This window comes from Polypterus senegalus, chromosome 18 (assembly GCF_016835505.1).
Source record: "Polypterus senegalus isolate Bchr_013 chromosome 18, ASM1683550v1, whole genome shotgun sequence".
Classification (NCBI taxonomy): domain Eukaryota; kingdom Metazoa; phylum Chordata; class Cladistia; order Polypteriformes; family Polypteridae; genus Polypterus; species Polypterus senegalus.
The window spans coordinates 33,004,497-33,030,727 of record NC_053171.1 but is presented as its reverse complement, the minus strand read 5'-3'; the positions used below and the strand labels follow the sequence as shown (position 1 = coordinate 33,030,727).

Sequence of the window (26,231 nt, the reverse complement as noted above, 5' to 3'; positions counted from 1 at the left end):
AAGTTGGCAGAGCTCCAGTTCAGCCATTCACTCTGGAATGCAGGTGGAGTGCAAATGACTTTCAGCACCCCTGTGAAGTCTACTGTTCTAACATGCTTTGTGTGCCACTAAAAGCTTAGTAAAAATGTGCACTTTACTGTACAGGCAGCAGAATGGTTATTGCTACCAGCATTATAGTAGAAGTAGTAATGCCTTATGTCTAGAGTATAGTGCATTCTTACTTCATGGCCACTAACCAACACGTCCTGGGTCCAGATCCCACATCTGGTTGACCTCTGTATGTAGTTTGCTCTTTCTTCCCAGGTCTGTGTGCGTTTTCCTTCCACAATTCCAAATTGTCTCAGTATTTATGCAGGAGAATGACTTGAAATGAGCTGGCATTGCATTTATGGCTGTTTTCTACATTATGCCCAATGATCAATGTGTGCTCAATGGGTTACACTAACACAACCCCATTTGTCCTCGGCCCCCTGTGATTTTAAACTGGATGAACCAATTTTCTTAAAACGGTATGGTGCTGGTTATAACTGTTGGTAAAATATGAGTTTTAATATACTCTCTAAGCAGATAATAAAAAAGTAAAACATTTATGCAAAGAAGCAATTTGTGACTCAATTCTAGATTAAACAGAAAAAATTAAATACACAGCATTTACTGTTGGCATGTTAAGTTGTTTATTTAATATTCTTTTTGATATCATAAAAATATAATTGAGACTAAAATATTTAATACATACTCTTTCATTTGTAAATATTAGCAAGTCAAAATAAAGTGTCTTCTTTGTATTCACAATCTCCAATTATCATTCTCTTCAAACTGATGGAAAGGACACACAGATCAATAAACTCTGATGCACTTACAGTATGAATCTTAAATCTCAGCTGAGCTTTCAAATTGTTTTTGATCAACATACTGCATTTCACCCATTCCACTTTTTGTAAAAGTGACGTACATAGCAAATTTTGCAAGTTTCTTAGAATATGCACCATCCTTTAGAAAACTAAAAGGTTTACTTACTTACCATTTATATATTTCATGAGAAAATACTTCATGTAATATAAATATAAAATGTATGAATACACAATATTTGTTACTTAAGTCTATTGTTGAAATAGGAAAAGAACACTCTGATTTCTTTTGGCAGAAATACCATGTTAGAAGCTTTGAGTCTGTGTGCAGAAGATTTAGACATTTTCATTTAAGAGATTTCTCCCATTTTTCTTTGCGGATTTGCTCAAACTTCATCAAGTTGGACGAGGTGAATCACGGATTTATAATCTCTACCAACAAAACGTGTGTATAACATGCTGCAGCCATCAGAATATATGTCATTGTAATTATAAGGATGCTTTAAAGTAACAAGTTTAAAAATAGAATCTCTAAATTTGTTTTATATACAATAGAATAAAATTCAAAAAGTCCAAATGATGACTGCATTGCATGTTGGGGTTTCAAGGCACAAAATAGATTCTATTTTAGTATAAAGTTAGTGTTCTGTTCCTTGGCTTATACCATTAATAAAATGTAATGAAAGTATCAAATTTTATACTGCCACACTGATAATACTTTACCTGAATCTTCAGGCCAATGTAGTGACTTGGGATTCACATGAACTAATCTGTTGATGTGGACAGTTAGGACAACAGACAATACCTTTCAAGTGACAAATGTGAATGCTGGGGAAGATTAATATTTTTATGCTGTAGCATGCTTACCAACCACGGCGTTTAAAGTCCAGTAATTTTAAAGAACTTCTACCTCATTGCAACAACAATGTAAATCAAAGAATCATAAGGATTTTATATCCAAAGACCCAATCTAAGCTTGCGTCATTAAGGCTGCCAAAATTAACAAGCCAAAAAAAAATCAAGCAAAAGGGGTAACTGCAAACTCTTATTTCCATTTATTGGCAAGAATTTTTGCATACCAAATAATTCCATATTGTATTCCATATATTCTGTAATGTATGTTCTATACTGTAATTAAATATTCAGTGAAAAAAAACCACCTTATTCCTACAACCTAGTTTAGCAAAGGTTTCCCTGTGACTTCCACAGTCCTTGCAGAATGTAATGTGGTACAAGGAAAGAAAATTACTTTGGCAGTCTGCAAAAGAGAAATTCATCTGTAGCATAAGTTCTGCATCAGTTAAACCATTGTAGGAATTACACTCGATAGTGTCAAATCTCCAGAGACACGCAACAGTGTGATTTCTTTCAGGTTCTTGAAACGATGCCTGTACTCCAGTAGATGAGCACCATTCACTGCGACTTTGAACATGTCAGCTTCACACAGAATTTTAACCTGAGGAGAATGGGAAAAAAAAGAGGCCTTACTCTAGTCTGGTGATCTTTGAGGCCGATCAGGAAAAACAAGCATACAACTTAGTAGGTCTTAGCTGCTATAAATTTTATCTCGAAGGACAATGTAACAAAAATAGTTCTCTTAAAGTAATATGAGCAGCTATGATTATAAAGTTGTCCATTGTTACAATTTATGAGGCAAGGAGAAATCAGGTTCATTATTTATGTGCTTCTAATACACTCATGGAGTAATAGCTCTTGTGATATTTTTTTTATTCTTTTGAGTTATGTTACCTTACCCAACTTAAGATAAAATCTACAAAGACAAGACCACTTATCAGTGACATTTATATACTGAGCAGGGGAAGCTGAAGGATTTAAGTTACAACAAATCTCAAAATGGGGATTTTGTCTCTATGAGTGAAGTTTTTTGTTAAGTAGATTTCCATTATCTCAAAAATATTGCTGCCAGTTAGTGCCTTGTTTATGAGATCATCCCCCTATGCCCAGGCTAGTACATTAAATTTTCTAAAACAGTTTATCTTCAATCACCAGGCATACTTCCAGGGATTAATATAGCGTTCCAAATACCAAAAAAAAAGGTTCAACACTAACAACAACATCTGTATGTGCTTCTTGTGTTAACTGGCGACTCTAAATTAGCTCAGTGCAGGTGTGTGTTTATACAAGTGAGCCTGCAAATTACTGGTCACCTGATTAAGGCCTTGTTTTAGGCCTGTTACGCCTTGTGCACAGTGCTGCTAAGATACCCTCTGGCCCTGAACTGTATTATGCGAGTTTGATCATTTTATGCCTTGTTAAATGTGTTTTTTATAGGACAACTGGTGAAGAATTAAATCTGGATTGGACTGAAGAGGTTATGTGTGTGTTGTAATCCCACTCTTGCCAACACTGCTGACTACTCAAAGACAGAAAATGTGCCAACTCATTGCATACTGTAGAAGTGGACTGAAATACTGTATGTTGATTGTTTTTAATATATTACCATTGTACAAGGCATGATATCTTAGCTAGAGTAAACTCTGCTTCACTTGTTATGCAGCAGTGCTGAAGGGACATACGTATATGAAGTGAACCGCTAATGTTACAATGTTCTGAGCACCATGCCAAGGACTGCTTTTTGTTGATACCAAACAAATGGCTCATTCAGATTTTTTCTTTTTTAATGAAACCTAAAATTATTGTCTTAACTATCTCCAATATATGAAGTTGCCTTCTTTGTCTTCAGGTATAGATAAGGATTTGTTAGTTTGAAGTTGTTTCACATACGATCCAGTATATACATAAATACATACACACTAAAAAGTGATGTGCAAACACATTAACACAGGAACTAGTCAGATAAACCAAAATGCTAAAAATGTCAGCCTCTAATGTATTGTTATTCCTATTAAGGTGTCCTTTCAGGAACAGAAAGGAAAAACACTTAAAATGAAATCTCTGTGAAAGACAAGTTTATTATTTTCACTGTACCTCAAATTTCTTTCCTTGTTCAAATGGGAAACCTCCTTGCCTCTCTTCTGGACCCCATCTTCCATTTAGGTATGCATTTCTGACCACTGCTCGTTCTCTGATTCGAGGATTAAAGTGGAAAACTACATCTGGGCCCTTTGTAAAGTCAATCTGGAATCTGGAGGAAAAAAAAAACCAAGTTATTAAACTGTTAAAGATGTGCTCTAGACCTGAAAACATTTACTAGCCTTCATTTGTTTTCCTAATGACATGCAAGTACATACAGTGCTGTACATAAAGTATTTGCCCCCTTCTTGAGTTCAATGTTAGCATTTTCATAGCTCGTTTCTGCTCTCCAAACAAATTTAGTATAATACAAAAGAAAAACCTGAGTAAACATAATAAATAGTTTTTAAAATGATCATTTGATTTATTGAAGGAAAAAGTTCACCAACACCTATTTCACCTATATGAAAAAGCAATTGCCTTCTAAAAGTAGAACTTGGCTGTGCTACACCTCTTTAGCTGCAACAACTGCAATCACACACTTGCAATAACAAGAGATCAGTCTTTGGCATCGCGTTGGAGAGATTTTGGCCTGCTCTTCTCTACATATTTGTTTTAATTTCAAACACACTGGAGGCTTTTTTGACTGAGTTGCCCATTAAAGGTTCCAACCCAAAATCTCAATGGGGTTCAAATCAAACCTTTGACTAGGCCACTCCACAACCTTAGTTTTATTATTTCTTTTTTTGGCATTCAGAGGTGGACTTGCTCTTGTGCTTCTAATTGTTGTCCGGACTGATGACCAGACATTCTTCTTTAGCACTCTCTTGTAGAGAGCTCAATTCATGCTTCCCTCAATCATGGTAAGTCATCCAGACCCTGAAGTAGCAAAGCATCCTCACACCATCACATTATCACCACCATGGTCCTCACTTAAGTGCAAAGGTGAGGGATCGTCCGCATCCGTAATTGATGCCGGGAGCTGCTAATAGCCACACCTGATCCACTTCCATGTAATATATAGTAGAAGCGCGAGGCAGATGGGGGGAGTGAGAAAAAAGGAAAGAACAGGAACGGAGATTAAGGGAGAAGAAGGTGGCAGGAAGGAGAAAGCAGATGCATTAGTGAATGACCGCGCAAGCTGGCTCTTTGAAGGTTGAATGCAGCTGGTAGGAGAGCCCTGGAGGAGTGTTTGGCCAACTCTCGGTTGGGGGGCAGATTGAAGTGGTCGCTCCAGCTGAGCAGTTTTGAGGAACTGGAATGACCGGCAGAAGAGTTGACTTGCCACTGAAGGGAGCAGCAGTCGAGGAGGCTTCGGGCATGTTGAGCCCCAGCGTGAGTGCCCTGGCCGCTGGGGAGGAAACCCAAGTCTCAGTCCGGCTGGAGCCTTACGTAGCCGGGGATCAGAAGGCTACTGGACCAGAATAGGAGGGAGCTGCATTTGCTAGTAGGGCGACTCCCCTGCGGGGCCTGTATGGGAGAAGCAGGGGAGGCACCAGTAGAAAGAAGAAAGCACTGGAGTTTTAAGACAAGACTGCTTCCAGACATTATCATTTTAACCTCGTTTTAAAAGGATGTATTTATTGGATTTTAACCTCCACAGTTCACCTGTTTTAACAGATTATTTATTTAAGAACTATTTGAGACACTGCACTTATTTATTTGGACACTGTTTTTGGTTTTGTTTTTAATAAAAGCACTTTGCACTTTTTGCACCATCCCCTTGCTTCACTGTTAAAGTCTTCACTGTCTAGCTCACTGGTGACATTACCGACGGTGTTGGGTTTGAGTGCTCCCAAACTGGAGAAAGGAGCCTAGAGCTGAACCCGCATCGTCACACATGGTCATGTGTTTCTGTCTGTATGTCAATCGATCTGTCAGTGTACCTGTCTGCAAAAAACAACTTGGCTCCAGGTGGATCTTTTTACTTGAAATTTGGTACACTTGTTCAACAAGGAAGTTTTTTGGGTAATGCGGAATTTTCAAAGTAATCTGTCTTAAAACAGGGAAATATTCTGTCATCCTCAATTAATTTACCCTTTCAAATGAACCTACAGAAAAGTTATTTCACCTTGTATATTTTCCTATTTTATACATATAATAGCCACTGCCGCCAAGCAAAACAAACCAATAATACAAACACCATCAGAGTTGCACAGGGAGACTTCAGGACAGATTATAACTTTCCATCAGGTATTTCTTTAAAAAATATTTAAGAAGCATAAAACAAACCCATAGACCCACCAACTAACAGTAACACAAAAACTACAAAAACAACTACTACAAAAATAAAAATTTTACATCACTAGGAATCTGATATCTGTGAAAGCTATTTCAGCTACCCTAAGTCTACTTAGGCTCAGTTGTTAATATGCAAACTATACACCCCAACAAGTGGAAAATTATCACAGCTTTGTAATGTGTGTGGTTTAAGATGGAGTGGACCATTGTTCTTCAGCTCCCTTGATAAAATTGTGAATCCGTTTTGAGGTTAGAGCACTGGACCATCAAACACAAGATTCCAAAAGCCAACCACTAAACATTGTATGACCCCGAGGAAGTCATTTAACATGCCATTACCCCCCAAGTGGAGAAACATCAACAGCTCTAGCATTGTGATTAATCAGCCAAATCAAATAAATGTGTCAGTGAAATAAATGTATGCTAATATTAAAAGATGTGTGAAAGGGTTTTAAAACTTAGGTACTAAAGGAAGATGTAACTCACTGTTAGTTGATAAGCTTAAGACTAATGCAAATGAGAACTTTAAAACAGATCATGACCAGTCATGATTAATTCTATAGCAAGTAACGTTTTACAGTAAATTTCATTTAGAATTTTAAAAACTCAAGAACATACTGTTATAATCTGCACAAATAATGACATGCTGCACATAATAACACAGTGACTTAAAAGAAAAACCTAAAAACTATTGTACCTTTCACCATTCTTCTTGAATTCTCCCATCACAGTGATTAGCAATCTTGGCATCACTCCAGCCTGCAGAGGAAACTCAAAGGGAACTGGCTGTAAATTTAAACACAGATTTGTCATTAATATAAAATCTTATGTGACTTAAGAAAATGTAAAATTTAGTTTAATTTGTTGTTATAATGGAAGCTCAGGAAACACTTGTATTAAACATAATTAGGCTTTTAACAATAAGCACCATTAAGTCAAACGTTTTCTACTTCCAACTCATCTAACATCAACATAAATAGATGCTGTATGTACAGTAAAATGTTTGCTCTTAGTAAATTCTTTGGTCAGTTTTTTTTAAAGTATCTGTTAGTTAGAAAATGAAAATTTTCTGGGTAATGACAATAAATTTTGATTTAGAGATGCAGACACTATTCGATTAGTTCACATCTCATGTTTCTTCACAAAACTATAGGGTGATAAGGTAGACCCATATTTATTTTTAATGATAATGTGTTTTTCCTAAAATGACAGATGATCTTATATCTGTCGTTTCTTTTCGAAAACATTATCAAAATTATAAGGTAGATCTAATTATTACTCTGTGTTGATATTCAAGGGAAGATTCTTTCTCCTATCAATGTTACTATTGCCATTACTGTTACTTTACATTTTAATTGGTTACATCTGGCCAATTGATAAATGAGACATAACTACAACTCTTTTTATGTAACAGGTTACATGAATCAGCTGTTCTTAAAAAATGTAACATTAGGTTACTTACCATTTATTAATAATACCTAATGTCTCTTAAAATCATTCGAACTAGAATATGGATAAAAAACAGAACCGCAGGTTAACAGTTCTGCATGGACTTACAGCATTAAATGGTACACAAAAGGCCTCATCATGTTCTGACTTGTATTCAAAGCAAAAGCTAAAATGACCAAGATAAACTAGCAGGTACAGCTCCTAACATCAGATGCACTTATTTAAAATTTATAAGATTACAGATTGAACAGTCAGCCACCAGTTTATGTAGTAGTGGAGTACAATATCACTCCTTGGTCATATTGTAACAGTAATTTCTAGTTAATGGACTCTGTTCAACCAGACTGCTGAAATACTCATATGTGGAATGAAGTCCAACCCATAATTACATTTATTGAAATATTCACAATGAATCAAAACACCACTTACGTTCAATACCAGAAAGCAACATGAGAATGTTTATCTTTAGCTGTACTTAAAATATCATTGTTTCCTACTTCATTTGTTTATCAGGGCAATTGTTTACACGTGAAACTGCAAATATGTGGTCACTGAATGTATAATGCAACATTTGTCCAAGCAACAGTACATCTTTAAGGTACAAGCAAAGCGGAGTCTTTGCTGCCCATAAATGAATATATTTTCCATGTGAAGAGAATTTTTTTCTTCTGCTTTGCCACTTCCAACTCCTGAAATATTCCTACAGAGTTGAAGGACGGGCATTATTTAAATGGTGTAGGGGATGTGTTGAGTAACAGTAGCCTAAATATTCTTTGTATTTGGGGTTACACTGATTTTGTTTTAGGAATATAATATTTTATTAATTTTATTAAAAAAGAAAAAAAAGTTGTGTATTGTGTAATGGAAGAATATTCTACTATTGTTTGTTTAGTAGAAGTTAGAATTTTCTAACGGATTATGACATGTGGCAGTATACTGTTATCAGGTTCACAAGATTTCTTCAATTATAGTTTGAGTTTAAATTTGGGACGTGTGAGTCAACTCTGGACTTAGCACACTTAAATACATTTACTTAGGGCAAGCATCTGTTTCTTCTAAAATCAGATAAATGGTGCTGTAAATTTGTTAAAATCTGTTCAGTATTGACACTTTTGAAAAAACTAAAATACACATATACGAAATGATCAAGCTAATGCTTAAGCCAAATAAGCTGATGTTTTATGTAAGCAAACCAATTATAGGGTGATCCAGATCTAATTATGCAATTTTCATTATGCTATATCTTATTAAGTTTATTACATAGAGAATTCACGAAACACTATTTTTGCTGCAAATAGATGACAGCACCTGCCCTGTATTCCAAAATGGCGGGAAGAAGGTTGTCAGTCAAACAGCAGGTACGACGTGTTCGCCTTTTCATAATTGCATAATTGGATCTGGACCACCCTGTACACGTACATGACAACACTGTGATGTTCTGCTTGACTAACTTGGAAATTTTGCCTCTTTATTCACACATATAAATAAACTAGAAAACTTACATTAACAGTATGAGATTTTGACGCATAACTTCCTACAGCTGTGGCATGTTTTCAGGATAAAACCACATTATCATGGGATCATTATTCAAGCTATGAAACTGGTAATTGGTCAAGGATCTGAAAACTTTTGCAAGCTATTGTATATAACATGTATTTTATGTGTATACAATTCTTATATTTATCATTTCATGTTGCTTATATTTAATACAGTGCACTATCTGAGATAACTGCTGTTTAGAGTAGTCCAAATCAGTCTACTAATAATAATGCCAAGTACATACTCAAATATTTAGTCGTTGAGAGCAAAATATCCATTAGATAGATAAATGTGTTCATAAATAATACTTTGTACAACTAGTACTATCAAATGTATATTTGGACTGCAAAAGTCGCATTAGCTAAACATTTTTTTTTTTTAATATAAATATAAAAGTGGCAATAATTTATTTCTCGATAATCCTTTTTTCAATTGAACAATAATACAAGCAAAACTCACCAGAGAACCACTAGGTCCAACTGGAGGAGCAGCAGGTCCACAGGCACCTCCAGAAGGTGGATTGGGACCTGAGGGTGTTGGCAATGGTCCCCAGGGTCCAACAGCTGGGCCAGGAGGACAGGGGAGATTTGGTGAAGGTTGCATGCCCCAATTGCCAGAAGGAGGGCCAAAAGGACCACTAGGAAAGGCAGTCCCAGGAAAGCTAGCGTAGGGGCCAGAGGCAAAAGGAAATCCTCCAGGTACAGAAGGCCCAAATGGACCTGCATCTGGCTGTCCAGTGGGAGGCAGGAAAGGCATATTAGGGTTAGAGTAGGGTAAAGAGCCAGGATGTGCAGCAGGACCACCTGGAGCATAAGGTCCTTGTCCTCCAGGGGCACCTGGAAACTGACCCGGAGCAGAAGGTTGACCTGTGAATGCTGGACCAGAGGGGTGAGGGTGTTGTGGGGCACCAGGTGTGTTACTCCAAGGGTTCGAAGTAGGCATCCCAAAACTGGCGTCTGCTGTTGGCTTGGTGTTGCTCACATTTGAAGCTTTGCCTGTTGAATCTGCAGGTAAAGCATCTTCCAGCTAGAAAAATAAATAAATAAATAAAACAAATACAGGCTTGTAGCAAGGGTTACATGTTTTGAATAAAATTACAATATTAGAAATCCATAAAAAAAAAAAAAAAAAACTAAAAAGTGCAATAAAACAAGTCAACTCAAATAGGTCAACATACAAAGATTTAGTAAAGACACTTATGGCATAAATGGCCACAATTTGCATAATATTACCTATATACAAATACAGTGAATATTATGCAGGTTTCTCAATAGTAAGAATAGCAGCTCACTTATCCAGAAACTTCATGATCAATTCGAATATCTCTGAGTACTCAGATTTTCCAGTCACACCATCAGATTAATTGGTGACTATAAATTGACTCCATGCGAGTATGGGTGAGTGAGTGTGTGAGTGAGTGAGCCCACCTGCCCTACAATGGGCTGGCACCCTGTCCAGAGCTGGTTTCTGCCTTGTGCCGCAAGACTCCTCACAGAACACCAGTCCATAGAAGGGCTGCTCACACCTAGCCAATTACGATACCATCTAAAACAAGTGTCTTAGGAATATGGAAAGAAAATCCATTGCAGAAATTAGCAGAATATGCAACTTCCACACAGAGTCTGTTCTGGGAATCAAATTCAGCCTCCTGGGTCTGTAAAGCACAACTTCTAACCTCTGTCATACTGCGTTGCCTAAATTCACACAAACCAATGTAAAAACCAACACACAGAGTAATAGCCAAAGAAAAGAACTCACAAATAATGTATTAATTTCAGAAATAAAAGCAACTATATTACTTTTATTTTTATTTTTGGCATTCCATTTTTTATTTATTCATTCTACAAATAATAATATACCAAGATTGTGTCACCCAAGACCTATTATGTCTGTCTAGTTGCAGTGACTCTCGAAGTGTAATGGAGTGACTTGCTTGGAAAAAAAAAATTTTGTCATTACATTTCTGTCTACTTAAAAATGCTTACTATTATGTTAGTTAGAAAGATAACTGTGCTGTATGCTGCCCTCTTGTGGAATTGTTTAACTCAGGGGTGGGCAAAGTCAGTCCTGGAGGGCCGCAGGTTTTTGCTCCAACCCAGTTGCTTAATTAGAAAACAATCCTTGCCAATAATTTAATTTTATGGCTTGTTAGTGCTTTAACTCTGCCATATCAGGACATTCTCATATCCTAGATGTTCTTCCCCTTTATAAGGATATCAATCAAATGATTTGAAGGCTAAAATGGATGAGTTATACTCAATCTTTCACTTTTGTCTCTTCACTTTCCTTCCAAGTATTTAATTAAGCCCAAAAGTGCATGATAAATACACACAGGTGTAAATGGTAACAAGCCAAATGTCATTTGAATCTTACTGCTAATAAAAAGCCATTATAACCAAGAGAACAGCTGAGTGTTCAGAATCGTAACAAGCGAGACAACTAAAGTGAAGCAGAATTGTTACTTGAGCAGTAAGTGCTTCTTATTAAGCAACTGGGTTGAAACAAAAACCTGCAGCCACTGCGGCCCTCCAGGAATGACTTTGCCCACCCCTGGAAATGCATAAAATAAAAAACAACAGGAAATGATAAAAACATGAATAATTTATTGACAATATATACATACATACACACACACACACACATAGACTGCCAGAAAAAAAATTTACTGTAAGCTACTTTCACCATATTCTGTATAGTAAATACTAAGAGATGTAATTTCAATACCAAGTTTGCCTACTGACACTCAAGAGTACAAAATACTATTATTATAAAAGTATAAGAATTTGAATTGAATTAGTGTTAAGTTAATAAAATTAAAATTTGCTGCAAATAGTAACTCAACATCTGTGCACTATCTACCAGTGGCTGTGAAAATTACAATACATAACTTGACTGAGAAGAAAAGAGGTTGGGAAGATGAAAATAAATTGGACACAAATGTTGAGCACATATTGATGTTCCCCATATGCATCAGTGTAAAATATCAACAAAAAAATCTTATGTTTCCTAAACAGCAATTTATTTTAACATTTTTATACAAAGTCTGGCCATTCTCATGTGCATTTCGATGAAGACTTTCTCACTATGGACTTGAACTTTAAATTAATTTAAATTAATTTAATGTAGATAACTTAATGTGAATAATTTGGTGAAAATAAAGTTACTTTTCAGCATTATCTAACCATCTGTTGCTAACAGTGAAATTTACTGTTGATTACAATGGCGCCAAATGAAGAGGGCAAGGAAACACAAAATGAAATAATCTGCATTGCTTTTACTATAGCATTTATTGCATGTTAAAGGTAAACCGTTGGAAATGTTACCATGTTTTCATATAACCCAACCTATGCATCATGTCAGGAATTAAAAGTAAAAAAAAAAAAACCCTAAGAGTTCAGTTTGTACAGAGAAATTACTTTAGCATGAGAAAGTAATAGTTTTAAGAAAATGGATATTGTTTTCCGTGATGTGGAGTAACATCCAGTTCTTCATAACTGTACTCTTCATTATTTTTCTGCCATGCTTTTTCCTAGGTATTTGATTTGTTGCTATGTATTATTTCTTCTTGCCATTACAAATGCTGTTGTTGGGGCCTCATAAGGCAGAGGTGTTGACCTCCAATTCCCAGTAAATCAAGCTGAAATTGTTGCTAGTATGATGTCACAATGATTACGTCAAGGTTAAAATACTGAACATATTGGTGCGAGTCTGACATAAACATGTACCAGTCACTTTCTTGCAGTGAATTTTAATTGACCTACTCCGACTGTATTTTTGACGTGGTTGGCCAAAATTCAAACATAGGTATTATGATTTTTTTCTCACAGACTGCTGCAGTGAGAAAACCTCACCAGGATCATACCAGTTGTACACTATTGCACTCTAGTGGCTTTTCACTTGACATGTTTTTCTTTTTTTGGTGGGGTTTTGTTTGAGTTTGGATGTAACCGTAGATGCAACTTCCATTTTTTCATGTGGGTTTTTAAGAGTTTTAACAAAGAAATCATGTTAGGGGAAACCACAATAGCCAGCTGTAACACTGTGAGGAAGCTCATCAAGTTACAGCTGACCTGATATAAAACGGTCTCATACCTTAATGAAAATCAAGTTATATGCCATTACATCAGATAGGTGAACAGACATCTAAGGCTGTTCCAGTGGTTACATCTATTACAGGCATGTACTTTTCTCAGGAAAATCTTGCCAGTATATTTTTAGAATGCCAAAGACAGGATGGGTAGCTGGCTGGCTTGTTCTTTAGAAAATTTAACTCAAGTGACAACCATATGGGTTTGTTTCACTCAAGGTTTGTGTCATATTATAGGTAATATTTTTCCTCTTCTCTGTTGCAAAATCTGTGAAATGTGCTTTACAATTGTAACCATTATAGGCCGGCTATATATTTTAGTCTGTGTAAGTTTTGAATTATTATACTTATACTTTTTACATCTGTTAGTCTTTTCAATACTCAGGGCTATATACTCTGAACAGCACAATATATCTATAAAGATTTTTATGGTTATTTTCCATTACTACATATTGTTATATACATTGTAAGGTACACTTTAATTATAGGTTTTGTATATTAGTAATAATTTTAAAAAATGATCAAAATGCATTTAAATTTAACATCTGCTACTCTTGACATCAAATGGACATTAAAGTTTTTCTTGGTTATCTCTCATACACTGTTGGCCAGTTAGAAAAATTAAACCTTTACAATGGGTGCAAATTCCAAAAAAACTACAAAAATAAAAAATTAAAAACGAGCATTTATGAGGGTGAACAGTATTCACTGACTGGGGCAAGACAATGCTACCAGCAGTTTTCACATCCATATGTCATGTGACAGATTTATTTAAATTTCAGAACATATGTCTGAACATATGTAAACCAAGTGATGCCTTTTTTGTTCTTGTTGCAACAAATATAAAAGCTTTTTTCACACCATTCAAAGAATGTATGATAAATATATACTGTAATACCATAAGAATTTATGCATTTTAGATACTCACTGAAAACCCGTCCATTATGAAGGGAGATGAAATCTGAAATAAAAATTAAAGAAACACATATATAAATAATTGTGCCAATACTAGACATTAAAGTTAACAATTTAACAGTACAAAGAATGTCCCTTTCAAAAAGCAGATTTACCCAAGATGTCACTTCATTAATTTCCAGTCACACTTTTCTTGGAATATGATTACATATAAACACTTCATGATGGCTGGTTGAGTCATTCTGTGGTAAGCCTTTATTACATGAAACTTGCTTGTTATGAACTTGCTGTGTTGCTATGGATGTAACAATGAATTGGCAATAACACAAACACGCCTCTCCACTCTCTTTCTAGCTTTAATCAAATCCTACCTATTGAAAGCATTCATAGTCCACAGCATTGCGGTTAACACATTTTAACTACAAATTAGAAATTAACATCTCAGCTGATAAACCATCATCCATGGGCAGCTTTCAAAAACAAACTAAATTTCTTCTTAACAGCTTTTCTCCATCCTTAAAACCTGATGTTTTCTTTATAGCTTCAGCAATAAAATGAACAGTGTTCACAAAAGAAAAATGACAGCCTTCATTGTGCATATAATACACAATAAGAAAAAACAAACACAAAAATGGCTGCGTACAGAAAACAATTCCAGTCATTAACAATATTGGTAAAGTGCATCTCAATTTCAAGTTGACCAAAATGCATTTATACTTTAACTCAACAAAGCTAATTGAAATATAATGCACATCTCTTAATATTCCTGTGCCATCAAGGAAGAATTTAACATGTGGTATGAAACTACAAATGACATGAATAAGAAATGTATTTACTCAAGCAATAAAATCTCTATATTATAAAAGAAAATTTTGAGAGGAGACAAGACTGTTGCCAAGAGATTTTTTCAAGTCCCACCCTCTTCTAAACTATTTCAGGATAATGGCCCATGCCCACAGTCATCTCACCTCTCATTCGTGTGAATGCTTTTGTCAGACACAGTTTGTGCACTCTCAGCTCTTATAAATTTTTCCTTCTTCCTCACTTTAAGTTCCCAATAAAAGACTTATGTCCAAATCTTATTGAAGAATTTCATCCCGAAGGGTTATCAACAGAAGAAACGAGTACACAGGCAATCCTAGCACCGAGAACCGATGAAGTCAAACAAATTAACAGGAAAATTGACAATCGGTTACATGGCAAATTGGTTAAATAAGTATCAACAGACTATGCTGAAGCAGTTGGTGGCAATGACGCAGAAGATGAAAACAACAACTTAATATACCCCGTAAAATATCTACAGCTGTTAACACCGTCCGGTCTTCCACTGGCCAAATTGCTATTGAAAGAAGGATGTATCGTAATGTTACTGTGTAATTTATGTATGAGTGATGGGCTATGCAATAGGACAAGATTAGTTGTATTCAAAATTGGTCGAACAACTCTAACAGGCAAGAAAAAAGTTAATGTGGTACATCTTCCGCAGACTGCGGTGGGCTGGCGCCATGCCCGGGGTTTGCTTCCTGCCTTGCGTCCTGTGTTGGCTGGGATTGGCTCCAGCAGACCCCCATAACCATGTAGTTAGGATATAGTGGGTTGGATAATGGATGGATCTTCCGCGGATAACATTACACACCAAAGGAGATCTTGATATGCCATTTGTATTAAAATGTTTACAGTTTCCCGTTAGAATAGCTTTTGCTATGACAATGAACAAATCACAGGGACAAACATTCGAAAAAGTCAGTTTATTTATTATAGAGAAAGAAATGATATTAAACATTAAACAATTTTCTTTCAATTTATTATGTTTTACTATGGTTAATTACTCACTAATGTAAAATAGTTCAATTATGCATATGTAACAATTCCCATGAAAATAACTCTGTTAAAATTGTACATTCGCTTCCCCATATGTGAGCAGCAGAGCTGCGAAATGGCTAACTAGTAGCACCCACTGGGGGTTGGCGAACGAAGCGAGCAGGAGGCAGAGCCCTCTAGTAACTCAAAAGATTTAACTGAGAAGGATGGAATAGTAACACAATACTGCACAGATGCAGTGTCCAGATTTAAATCCTGCATCTGAAGTTTTTTTTGTGGTCTCCTTTTGTCTGCGTATGCTTTCCTTAAGATATACATTTGTTACTCTCACATTCCCAAAGGTGTGCAGGTTAGGTTAACTAGTGGTTCCATATTGGTCCCTGTAAGAGCGTGGGTGTGTGTGCAAATGGGTATACAGTGAACATGTCACATACCTTACAAACAGTGATGCCATGACAGGCTCCAGTTTCCTCTATGGCCTTGAACAGAATTAAGTGGGTTTAAAATAGGAGTTCAAATATGGAATAAGTGTATAAAAAAAAAAAAAGTATTTTAAAAAATGCAGTACTCAAGAAATTAATCTCTACCATAGTTAAAAAAGCTCAGTGAGGGAAAGGATGCTTACAAAGCTAAAACAGGATGCAAACTCATTCAGAATATCATGAAGGATGTCTAGAATGGACTGGACAAAATTACTGGCATTGCAATTTACTATTGATAGCAAAATACCCGCGTTTCGCAGCGGAGAAGTTGTGTGTTAAAGAAGTAATGAAAAAGAAACATTTTAATAATAACGCAACATGATTGACAATGTAATTGTTTTGTCATTGTGATGAGTGTTGCTGGCATATATATATATTAGTGGCAGATGGCCCGGACACAGACAGACGGACATCATAGTTGCACCCAACACACGTTTATTTACACACTATTTATATTTACAATTCAGTGCACGTCCCAGTGCCTCTTGCACCTATCCCCCAAAGTCCAGGCCTCACAGTCCAACTGCCTTTCTCCTGGCCGCCTCCAGTCCTCTCTCCTGGCCGCCTCCAGTCCTCTCTCCAGCTCCGTCCTTCTTCCACCCGACTTCCGCTACTGAATGAAGGGAGGCGGCCCCTTATATAGGAACCCGGATGGGCTCCAGCTGCTTCCCGGCATTCCTCCGCAGACACGCCCCAGTGTGGCGGAAGTGCCGGCGGTGCACCCGGAAGCCCTCCGGGTGTCCCCTGTCTTCTTCCCCCCAGCACTTCCTGGTGTGGCGGAAGTGCTGGGCTCCAGGTTTCTTCAGGCACTGGGGCGCCGCCTGGCGGTGGCCACGGGCCTCTACAGGGCCCCCAATACAACCAGGATGGTCGCCCCCTCGCGGTCTGGAGGAGGTGCAAGCCCTCCTCCGGTCCTCCTGGGCGTCCCGGCTGGGGGTGTCACTATATATTATACATATGTATATATATGTGTGTGTGTGCATATATATATATATATATATATATATATATATATATATATAAGGGGTGGGACTCGAAAAATTAATCTAATTAATTAAAGGGTTTGTAATTAATTAATCTTGATTAATCGCATGTAATGACACAAGAAAATCTGTCCCAAAGCGAAATGTTTTTTTTAATTTAAAAGGGTTTTAGTGGGCGACAGAATCAAATAATAGACATGGACATGAATATTGTAAACTCAAGGTGTTTTAATTTCTGGAAAAAAAATGCATTTAAACTACATTTGAGTTCAAAACAGAAACAAAAATATCATTCCTGGCTAAAATTGGGCAGACTTAAAAATTAAGTGGTATTCTAAGTACTTTAAGTACATGTTCAGAATGGCATTGTCTTTAAATGATAATAACAAAAATTTCAACATAAAGTGCAATTTTTCTTCTTAAAAAAATAAAGCAGAAACATAAAAGGTAATTTAACCAGCTTCATCTTTAAACTCTGAGTAACCTCAGCCAAAATTATGTTGTACATTAGGCTAAAACAGTGTGATCATTGAACATTCTGTAATTAGATGTAATTAAAATTACTAACGGTCACGGAAGTCCAATGAGCCCCAGTAAGAGCCACAATGTCCGCTTTCTGTAATGCATCTAATTTTGCTTGCTTTTCATTGTCATAAAGCTGTTGAATTTTACTTGAAATAGTCTTTCGGCACGGCAGTTGGAAAGTTGGATAACCTGATACTAACTGTAGCACATTTTCCAACCCCCTATCTTCCAGCACTGTTAGTGGTCTACAGTCCAAAGCAATCCATTTTGCGAGAGAATTTGTAAGTTTGACCGATGTTGACTTGCAAATTTTGGTCCTGAAGCCAGTCATTTCATCGGGTTTGGGCTGCCGACACCTTTTGTTGGTACTCGCACTCATACTGGTAGTGCTAACATCATACATAGTTTCTGTGCTCGCTGTAACATGTTTTGCATTTAGATGGTACCGTAAGTTTGAAGTGCGTCGGTGGTATGCAAACTCCTTTTTGCACAGTTTGCACAAAACCACGCTTTTATCAAGGCTTCTGTCGGGTAGTCTTTCGAAATGAAATTTGCCTCCGATCAGTCCTAGCAACGCGCTTTCTTCAGACTCTTCCACTTTTGTAGCTCTGATGTGTGCATCAATGTAATCGATGTACCAGGAAATCATGCATTGACAAAAGTTCCCCTTTGCTTGGAATACAAAGTGTGATTAAATGCGTTATTTTTTGAACGCGTTATGGAGCACACGCATCGAAGCTTCTGAGCTGTGCTAAGAAAAGGAAAAATTTTAAAATAGTTGCCTCAATTAGGTTCTTTTGCAGACACGTGACCTGAAGTTTCGTGCCATTACAAAGTCTCAGTGGCTGTAAGGTTTTCAGTAATATTATTGGTGTCCCAACCCTCAAAATTGGAGTTTGCTAAAAGACACCTGAAGGACTCTAAGATGGTGAGAAATAAGATTCTCTGGTCTGATGAGACCAAGATAGAACTTTTTGGCCCTAATTCTAAGCGGTATGTGTGGAGACAACCAGGCACTGCTCATCACTTGTCCAATACAGTCCTCACAGTGAAGCATGGCGGTGGCAGCATCATGCTGTGGGGGTGTTTTTCAGCTGCAGGGACAGGACGACTGGTTGTAATCGAGGGAAAGATGAATGTGGCCAAGTAAAGGGATATCCTGGACAAAAACCTTCTCCAGAGTGCTAAGGACCTCAGACTGGGCCGAAGGTTTACCTTCCAACAAGACAATGGACAAAGAAGCACACATCTAAAATAACGAAGGAGCTTCACAACAACTCTGTGACTGTTCTTGAATGGCCCAGCCAGAGCCCTGACTTAAACCTAATTGAGTATCTCTGGAGAGACCTAAAAATGGCTGTCCACCAATGTTTACCATTCAACCTGACAGAACTGGAGAGGATCTGCAAGGAGGAATGGCAGAGGATTCCCAAATCCAGGGGTGAAAAACTTGTTGTATCTTTCCCAAGAAGACTCATGGCTGTATTAGCTCAAAAGGGTGCCTCTGAGCAAAAATACTGAGCAAAGGGTCTGAATACTTAGGACCATGTGATATTTCAGTTTTTCTTTTTTAATAAATCTGCAACAATTTCAAAAATTATTTTTTTTGTCTGTCAATATGGGGTGGTGTGTGTACATTAATGAGGGAAAAAATTAATTTAAATGATTTTAGCAAATGGCTGCAATATAACAAAGAGTGAAAAATTGAAGGGGGTCTGAATACTTTCCCTACCCACTGTAAGTATTTGAACACCCTGTGATTTTGCAAGTTCTCCCACTTAGAAATCATGGAGGGGTCTGGAATTCACATTGTAGGTGCATTTCCACTGTGAGAGACAGAATGTAAAAAAAAAATTCAGGAAATCACATTGTATGATTTTTACAGAATTTATTTGTATTGCACTGCTACACATAAGTATTTCAACACCTGGCAATCAGCAAGAATTCTGTCTCTCAAAGACCTGTTACTCTGTCTTTAAGAAGTTCACCTCTACTCCACTTAGTAATCTTAATTAGTAGCACCTGTCTGAGCTCTTTAAAGACACCTGTCTACCCCACAGTCAGTCAGACTCCAATTACTACCATGGGAAAGACCACAGAGCTGTCAAAAGACACCAGAGACAAAATTGTGGACCTCCACAAGGCTGGAAAGGGCTATGGGGCAACTGCCAAGCAGCTTGGTGAAAACAGATCAACTGTTGGAGCAATTGTCAGAAAATGAAGAGGCTAAAGACGACTGTCAGTCTCCCTTGGACTGGGGCTCCATGCAAGATCTCGCCTCGTAGGGTATCACAGATGCTAAGAAAGGTGAGGAATCAGCCCAGAACTACACGGGAGGAGCTGGTCAATGACATGAAGAGAGCTGGGACCAGTTTCAAAGGTCACTGTTGGTAGAACACTATGCTGTCATGGTTTCAAACCACGCATTGCACTTAAGGTTCCCCTGCTCAAGTCATCACATGTCCAGGCCCGTCTGAAGTTTGCCAATGACCATCTGGATGATCCAGAGGAGGCATGGGAGAAAGTCATGTGGTCAGATGAGACCAAAATAGAACTTTTTGGTCTACACTGCACTTGCCGTGTTTGGAGGAAATAGAAGGAGGAGTTGCATCCCAAGAACACCATCCCTACTGTGAAGCATCGGGGTGGAAACATCATGCTTTGGGGGTGCTTTTCTGCGAAGGGGAAAGGATGACTGCACTGTATTAAGGAGAGGATGAATGGGGCCATGTATTGTGAGATTTTGAGCAACAACCTCCTTCCCTCAGTCAGAGCACTGAAGATGGGTCGTGGCTGGGTCTTCCAACATGACAATGGCCCAAAGCACACAGCCAGGATAACCAAGGAGTGGCTCCGTAAGAAGCATATCAAGGTTCTGGAGTGGCCTAGCCAGTCTCCAGATCTAAATCCAATCGAAAATCTTTGGAGGGAGCTGAAACTCCATGTTGCTCTGCGCCAGCCCCGGAACCTGACAGAACTAGAGGAGATCTGTGTGGAGGAGTGGGCCAAAATCCCTGTTGCAGAGTGTGCAAACCTGGTCAAGAACTACGGGAAACATTTGACCTCTGTAATTGCAAACAAAGGCTTCTGTACCAAATATTAACACTTATTTTCTCAGGTGTTCAAATACTTATGTGCTGCAGTGCAATACAAATAAATTCTTTACAAATCATACAATGTGATTTCCTGATTTTTTTTACATTCTGTCTCTCACAGTGGGAATGTACCTACAATGTGAGTTTCAGACCCCTCCATGATTTCAAAGTGGGAGAACTTGCAGAATCGCAGGGTGTTCAAATACTTATGTTCCTCACTGTACAGTTTGTTTTTGCAATTCTACAGTTGTCAGGAAAAGCCAAGGTGCAAGTGTCCTTTAACCATTTGTGAGGGGCAATCTGAACTCACTCATTCATCAAATATTCAAGGATTAGGCATGCCATGAATGATTCCACAGGGTTGTTGGGGAAAAAAAAAAGGTTTTTAGGCATTGAATGGAACCACAAATATCTGTACAAGGCCAGACTTCACAAATTTGTAAGTGTTTCTATTTTACTGGCATATCCTCAAAGAACATTTTTAATATTTTACTACTGGGGAAGAAACACAATACAGACTAATAAAATAATAAAGAGTTAGAAAGCATTTAATAGGGCGGCACGGTGGTGCAGTGGTAGCGCTGCTGCCTCGTAGTAAGGTTCACTTCCCGGGTCCTCCCTGTGTGGAGTCTGCATGTTCTCCCTGTGTCTGCGTGGGTTTCCTTCGGGTACTCCAGTTTCCTCCCACATTGCAAAGACATACAGGTTGGGTGTATTGGCGATCCTAAATTGTCCCTAGTGTGTGGTGGGTGTGTGTGCCCTGTGGTGGGTTAGCAACCTGCCCAGGATATGTTCCTGCTTTGCGCCCTGTGCTGGCTGGGACTGGCTCCGCGTCCCTGTGTTAGGATATAGCGGGATGGATGGATGCATTTAATTATTTAATCTATTAATATATGCTACACTATATTACTTTACAATATACATACAAATACTGTCATGACTTACATCATAAATAACAGTGGCCGTTCTTTCTAATCCTTTTTTTGTGATGATGGTTAAAAAGTTCTAACACACAAGACTAGAAACACCCAGGGGTGGATCCTAGAAGGTCTTCAAGTGGGACATTTTTTTTCTTGTATATTACACATCTCTGCAGTACTTCAGTGCTGTTTACTGACATAGTTGGTACTTTTTATAACTAGTGATTTTAACATGAGGGAATATATATATAAGGTATATTTTTACATTTTTATCATTACTGTATGTTTTTCTTTTCTTTTTCACTGACAAAAAAGGAAATAGGATGATTGGCATAATTTAAATTTGATACATCATTAATTCTTGTCATTTTTCAATAAACAATACAGCTTTTAATACATTACCACTTTGCAATGAATTTTATATTAATTTAAACTTAGTATAACTAAGAAAGCGGCAACATTATATATGCAAAAAAAAAAATCCAGTCACTGACAAAAAAGGTCATATGAATGACTTAATTTAGGTGTTGTTCGTTTTAAATTGACAGTTTAGGTTACAATGTTTTACCATTTTATAACAAACATGCAAGATTAATTTAAATGAGTATTTTGCAAGATTACAAAAAAAAAAAACAAAAAACCCTTTCTCCAAAGTTTTGTTTCTCGTCACACTGGAATATCACGAGGCTAAGCTTCACTTTTAGCTTGGTACGAACCATGCTAAGACATGACACTTAGTTGCCTTGGTTGCCAAGTGCGACTTGCCCAGATCTTCTTTGGTGTAACCAAAACTGGCTCAGATAAGCACAGCATCTTGATTTAAACGAGGCTTATTCACTAAGTGCGCTTTGTGGAATACCCAGCTACCTGTGTCTATCATACAATATCTGAAAAGAAAGAAATGTGAAAGTCTCAATAATATTGACCTGCTCAGGTCACCAAAATATTTTGACAGTGCTCTTAGAAAAAAAGAGAAATCAGTGATAGACCCTGGAATTAAATAATGGGTTTAATTAACAAGAATCAACTTCTAATACGAAACTGACTGGAGTGAATGTGGTTGGAGGTGGAGGCCCAGTTTAACTGGTCATCTCTCACTTCACATCTAATTTCTGTTTGGCTGCCATTTAGTGATAAAATAAGCACAGGGTCTTAAAAATTAGACAATTAAAATGAAAGGAAAATAAGTCAATTGACAAAAGAAATTGGTCACCAATTAAAGGAAGTATCAGGAAGAAAAATCTGCAGCCTTCCAGGGTTGGACATGAACACCCTTGCTCTAGGGTCTTGATGCGCCCCTTCTTCTTGCTTCTTTCAGGGGATACCACAGAGTTCCTAGGCCAGCTGAGAGATAAAATCTCTTAGTCGTGTCCAGAGTCTGCTCTGAGGTCTCCTCCTGGTTGGATGTGCCCAAAACAAACTCCCCAGTAGGTATCCTAATCAGATGCTCAAACCACCTCAACTGGCTCCTTTCAACTTGGAGGAGTAGTGGCTCTACTCTGCACTCCTCAGCCGAGCTGACACTCTGTGAAGGAAGCTCATTTCTACAGTTTGTATCCACAGTCTAGCGCTTTCGGTCACTACCCATTTTTTTTTTTTTTTGGCTAAACTCCCAATGTAAGTTTGTTTAAACAGAATCCCCTTTTGAGCGAGTGTGTGTAGTGATGTGTGTCACGGCCGCAAGACCTTTCATCCTGTACAGCTTCCATGGCTATCTTTAACTTTGCTGCCAGTGGTGCCAGTTTAAGTCATAGCACCATGTGCCTGTGTAATTAACGGAGGAAGTTCAATTTTTTTAACCTTGCTTTTATGTTACATGTTGATATAAATGTTGTGTTCTCAAACTTTGTCAATTTAAAATTATTCCAAATTTTCTTGTTGCTTGTGGTCTTTGAAGATTCTGGGGTGCGTCAGGGGTGTGTTTTTGCTCCTCCTCTGTTTAATGCTTGCATGGACTGAGTGTTAGGGTGTTAGGTTGTGGAGTATCTGTTGGTGAAGAGAGATTCACTGATTTTGACTTTGCTGACAATGCTGTGATCTTCGCGGGGGTCAATGAATGCTCTAATTAGGGCTTTCTTAAGAAACTGAATGTCAGGCCTTGCGAGTGTCCTGGACAAAAACCAAGATTCAAGTCTTTATGGACATCTTAGGCACAGCCATAGGCAGTGTGTTTGTCTGCGGAGAGAATGTCGAACTTGTCGAGAGTTTTTTTTAACCTCGGCAGTGAATTACATGTCTTTGGTAACTATTCCAATGAAATTAGTAGACCGAATGGAAGAGCATGGGGGTCATGAGGTTGTTGGAAAGGGGTGTGTAGTGCTCCTGATACCTTTGCAAAACGACCAAGGTCCAAGTCTTTAAACTCCTGGTGCGTCATGTTTTTGGGGGTTTGCCAACCAGGATCCCGAGCTGTTTCGTTGTGTGGTGGATGTGGCAGCGCACTGACCTGTCTGTCTTACTGTTGAGAGTAAATCTGTAATTTTAGTTTGACTCAAATCACGTTTTCTAAAAGGTTCCCTTGGACAAAATAATATATATTGAGCAAGTAACTGTAAAAATTATGAATTATTGTTTTGCCATTAAATGCAATGTATGACTATCAGAAGCGAGCTGCCACTTATCACATAAAGGCATCTGCCGGGTTTTCTTAACACAGAAATAGTCAAAAGTGAATAACTGGAAAACACACATGCACACATATATGTTTTAAAACATGGGCTAAGTGAAGAAGAACCACGTTCTTTAATAACTTTGTTGTGAATATGCATTTGATTTTAACCGATCTGTATACTAGAATGCTTGCAAAACAACTTTTACCAGCGATTTTATTTTTTTTGTTCACTTATCTTGACGTAGGCCACCGTTTACTGGATTACGCACAACACGACACGACAAAAACAGAGACATGCAATATCTAAGTATCCACCTTTCCTCTTCAAAGTCGTTGATCCTGCTTGGGGGTCGCGAGCAGTGCTAGAGTATGGCCGGAACCAAACCAAGCCGGGGCGCCGCGCCGAACTATCGCGTCAAAGGCCAGGGCTCACTCTGACACACACCCACAGGCACTCGCTAGCGAGTATAAACGACTACCCGATTATAAATACATACATAAATAAATAACGCTTACCCCTAACATAAAGTACCAGGGGACCTTCGCAACGAACTTTCGTATTTATTAATATAGCACTTTGGTGAAAGATGGCTAAGCTTACCTAAACGTTACCGAACTGATTCGCTACGCAGCACCGTGCTGGAACGCTTTCAAAGTTTTTATTGAAACATGACCCTCGCTCGTCGCGCGAACATGTTCAAGCACGTAAATGACAAGGCACGCCTTTTTTGAACAACAGATTATAAACTTTAAATTAATGATTTAATTATTAAACAGAATAAACAACGCACACACAACCACCAGAGTTTCGTGTCTAATATTTCTTTAAGAAAAAAAAAATACAAAACTAACGATCTTTTTTTAACTCACCAGAGATGTCGGTTTAATACCAAAACGTTCAAACCACAACGCCCTTGTCAACTTAAAGAAGAAATCGAAGGGAAAAGTGGATTGAGCAGGAAGTGCACCTCCACCCGCTGGCACGGCAGTCTTGTTGCCTCTTCCGGATTGCAGCACTGCGCTTACTGCGTGCGTCAACTTACCAGCTGCGTAAAGTCCGTACTGGAGGTAGCAGTCGTGTAACATTTGGAGACAAAATGATGCGCAAACACAGTAATCGATCAGTTTTTAACACATGTCGTGAACTGTATTTTTATAGAATAAACTAAGCGTTGTGTCCGTGCAAGTAGAGGTAAAGCGAACTCGGCAGCAGTCGCACACTTTTGCATCTCCTTCAAATCGTTCTTCATGACGATAAAATGTTAATATTTAATGCTTACGCCGTTTTTCATAAGAACGCGCTATAAAGTTTAGACAGATCACTGGTCCAAGAAAATGTTTCAAAGAAATGTTCAATGCTTGCACCACAATCTTGACCCAGGCTTGTTTTTCTTTTGTTTCTATTGCACTTTTTTCTATAGGTTCGGGGAGTCAGCAGTGCTCTTCTCTGTTTGTGTAACTTGTGCCTTCCAGGAATAAACAAGTCAAAAGCAATATTGTGATCCACTGGAGTTTCAGTTTCTAAATTAAGGTCCAGTGGGGCACAGCCTACCAGATATTGTAAAAAATAAATGATGAGCATCTGTCATTACTAGTTAAACATGGAGACCCACAGTCCTAAAATAAAATGCAAATAAAACATAAGTTAAAGGTAAGGATATGTTGACACTTACTATGTTTTCTAAGTAGCTGTTTCCTTCAGTTCTTCTAGAAGTCATAATGAATTTTATTACATCTGATGACTCATCTGGAGCAAGCGGAATGTTTCTATTCTTGCATCA

The 26,231-nt window shown here is 37.8% G+C and overlaps 1 protein-coding gene across 2 annotated transcripts; it reads right to left on the bottom strand.

Annotated features, from left to right (window-relative positions):
* Nucleotides 1-1,692: 1,692 nt before the first annotated feature.
* lgals3a (lectin, galactoside binding soluble 3a) lies at nt 1,693-25,550 on the bottom strand. Of its 2 annotated transcripts, none has more exons than XM_039741285.1 (6): nt 25,321-25,550; nt 14,027-14,059; nt 9,471-10,037; nt 6,721-6,809; nt 3,798-3,954; nt 1,693-2,304 (listed from the first exon to the last, which is right to left on the bottom strand). In XM_039741285.1, exons 1-6 carry the CDS (start codon nt 25,534-25,536, stop codon nt 2,149-2,151), a joined length of 1,218 nt encoding a protein of 405 aa, XP_039597219.1. In that variant the 5' UTR covers nt 25,537-25,550; the 3' UTR covers nt 1,693-2,148. The 2 variants fall into 2 exon arrangements, with proteins under 2 accessions (XP_039597219.1, XP_039597220.1); XM_039741286.1 differs by lacking the exon at nt 25,321-25,550 and adding an exon at nt 25,052-25,095.
* Nucleotides 25,551-26,231: the final 681 nt, after the last annotated feature.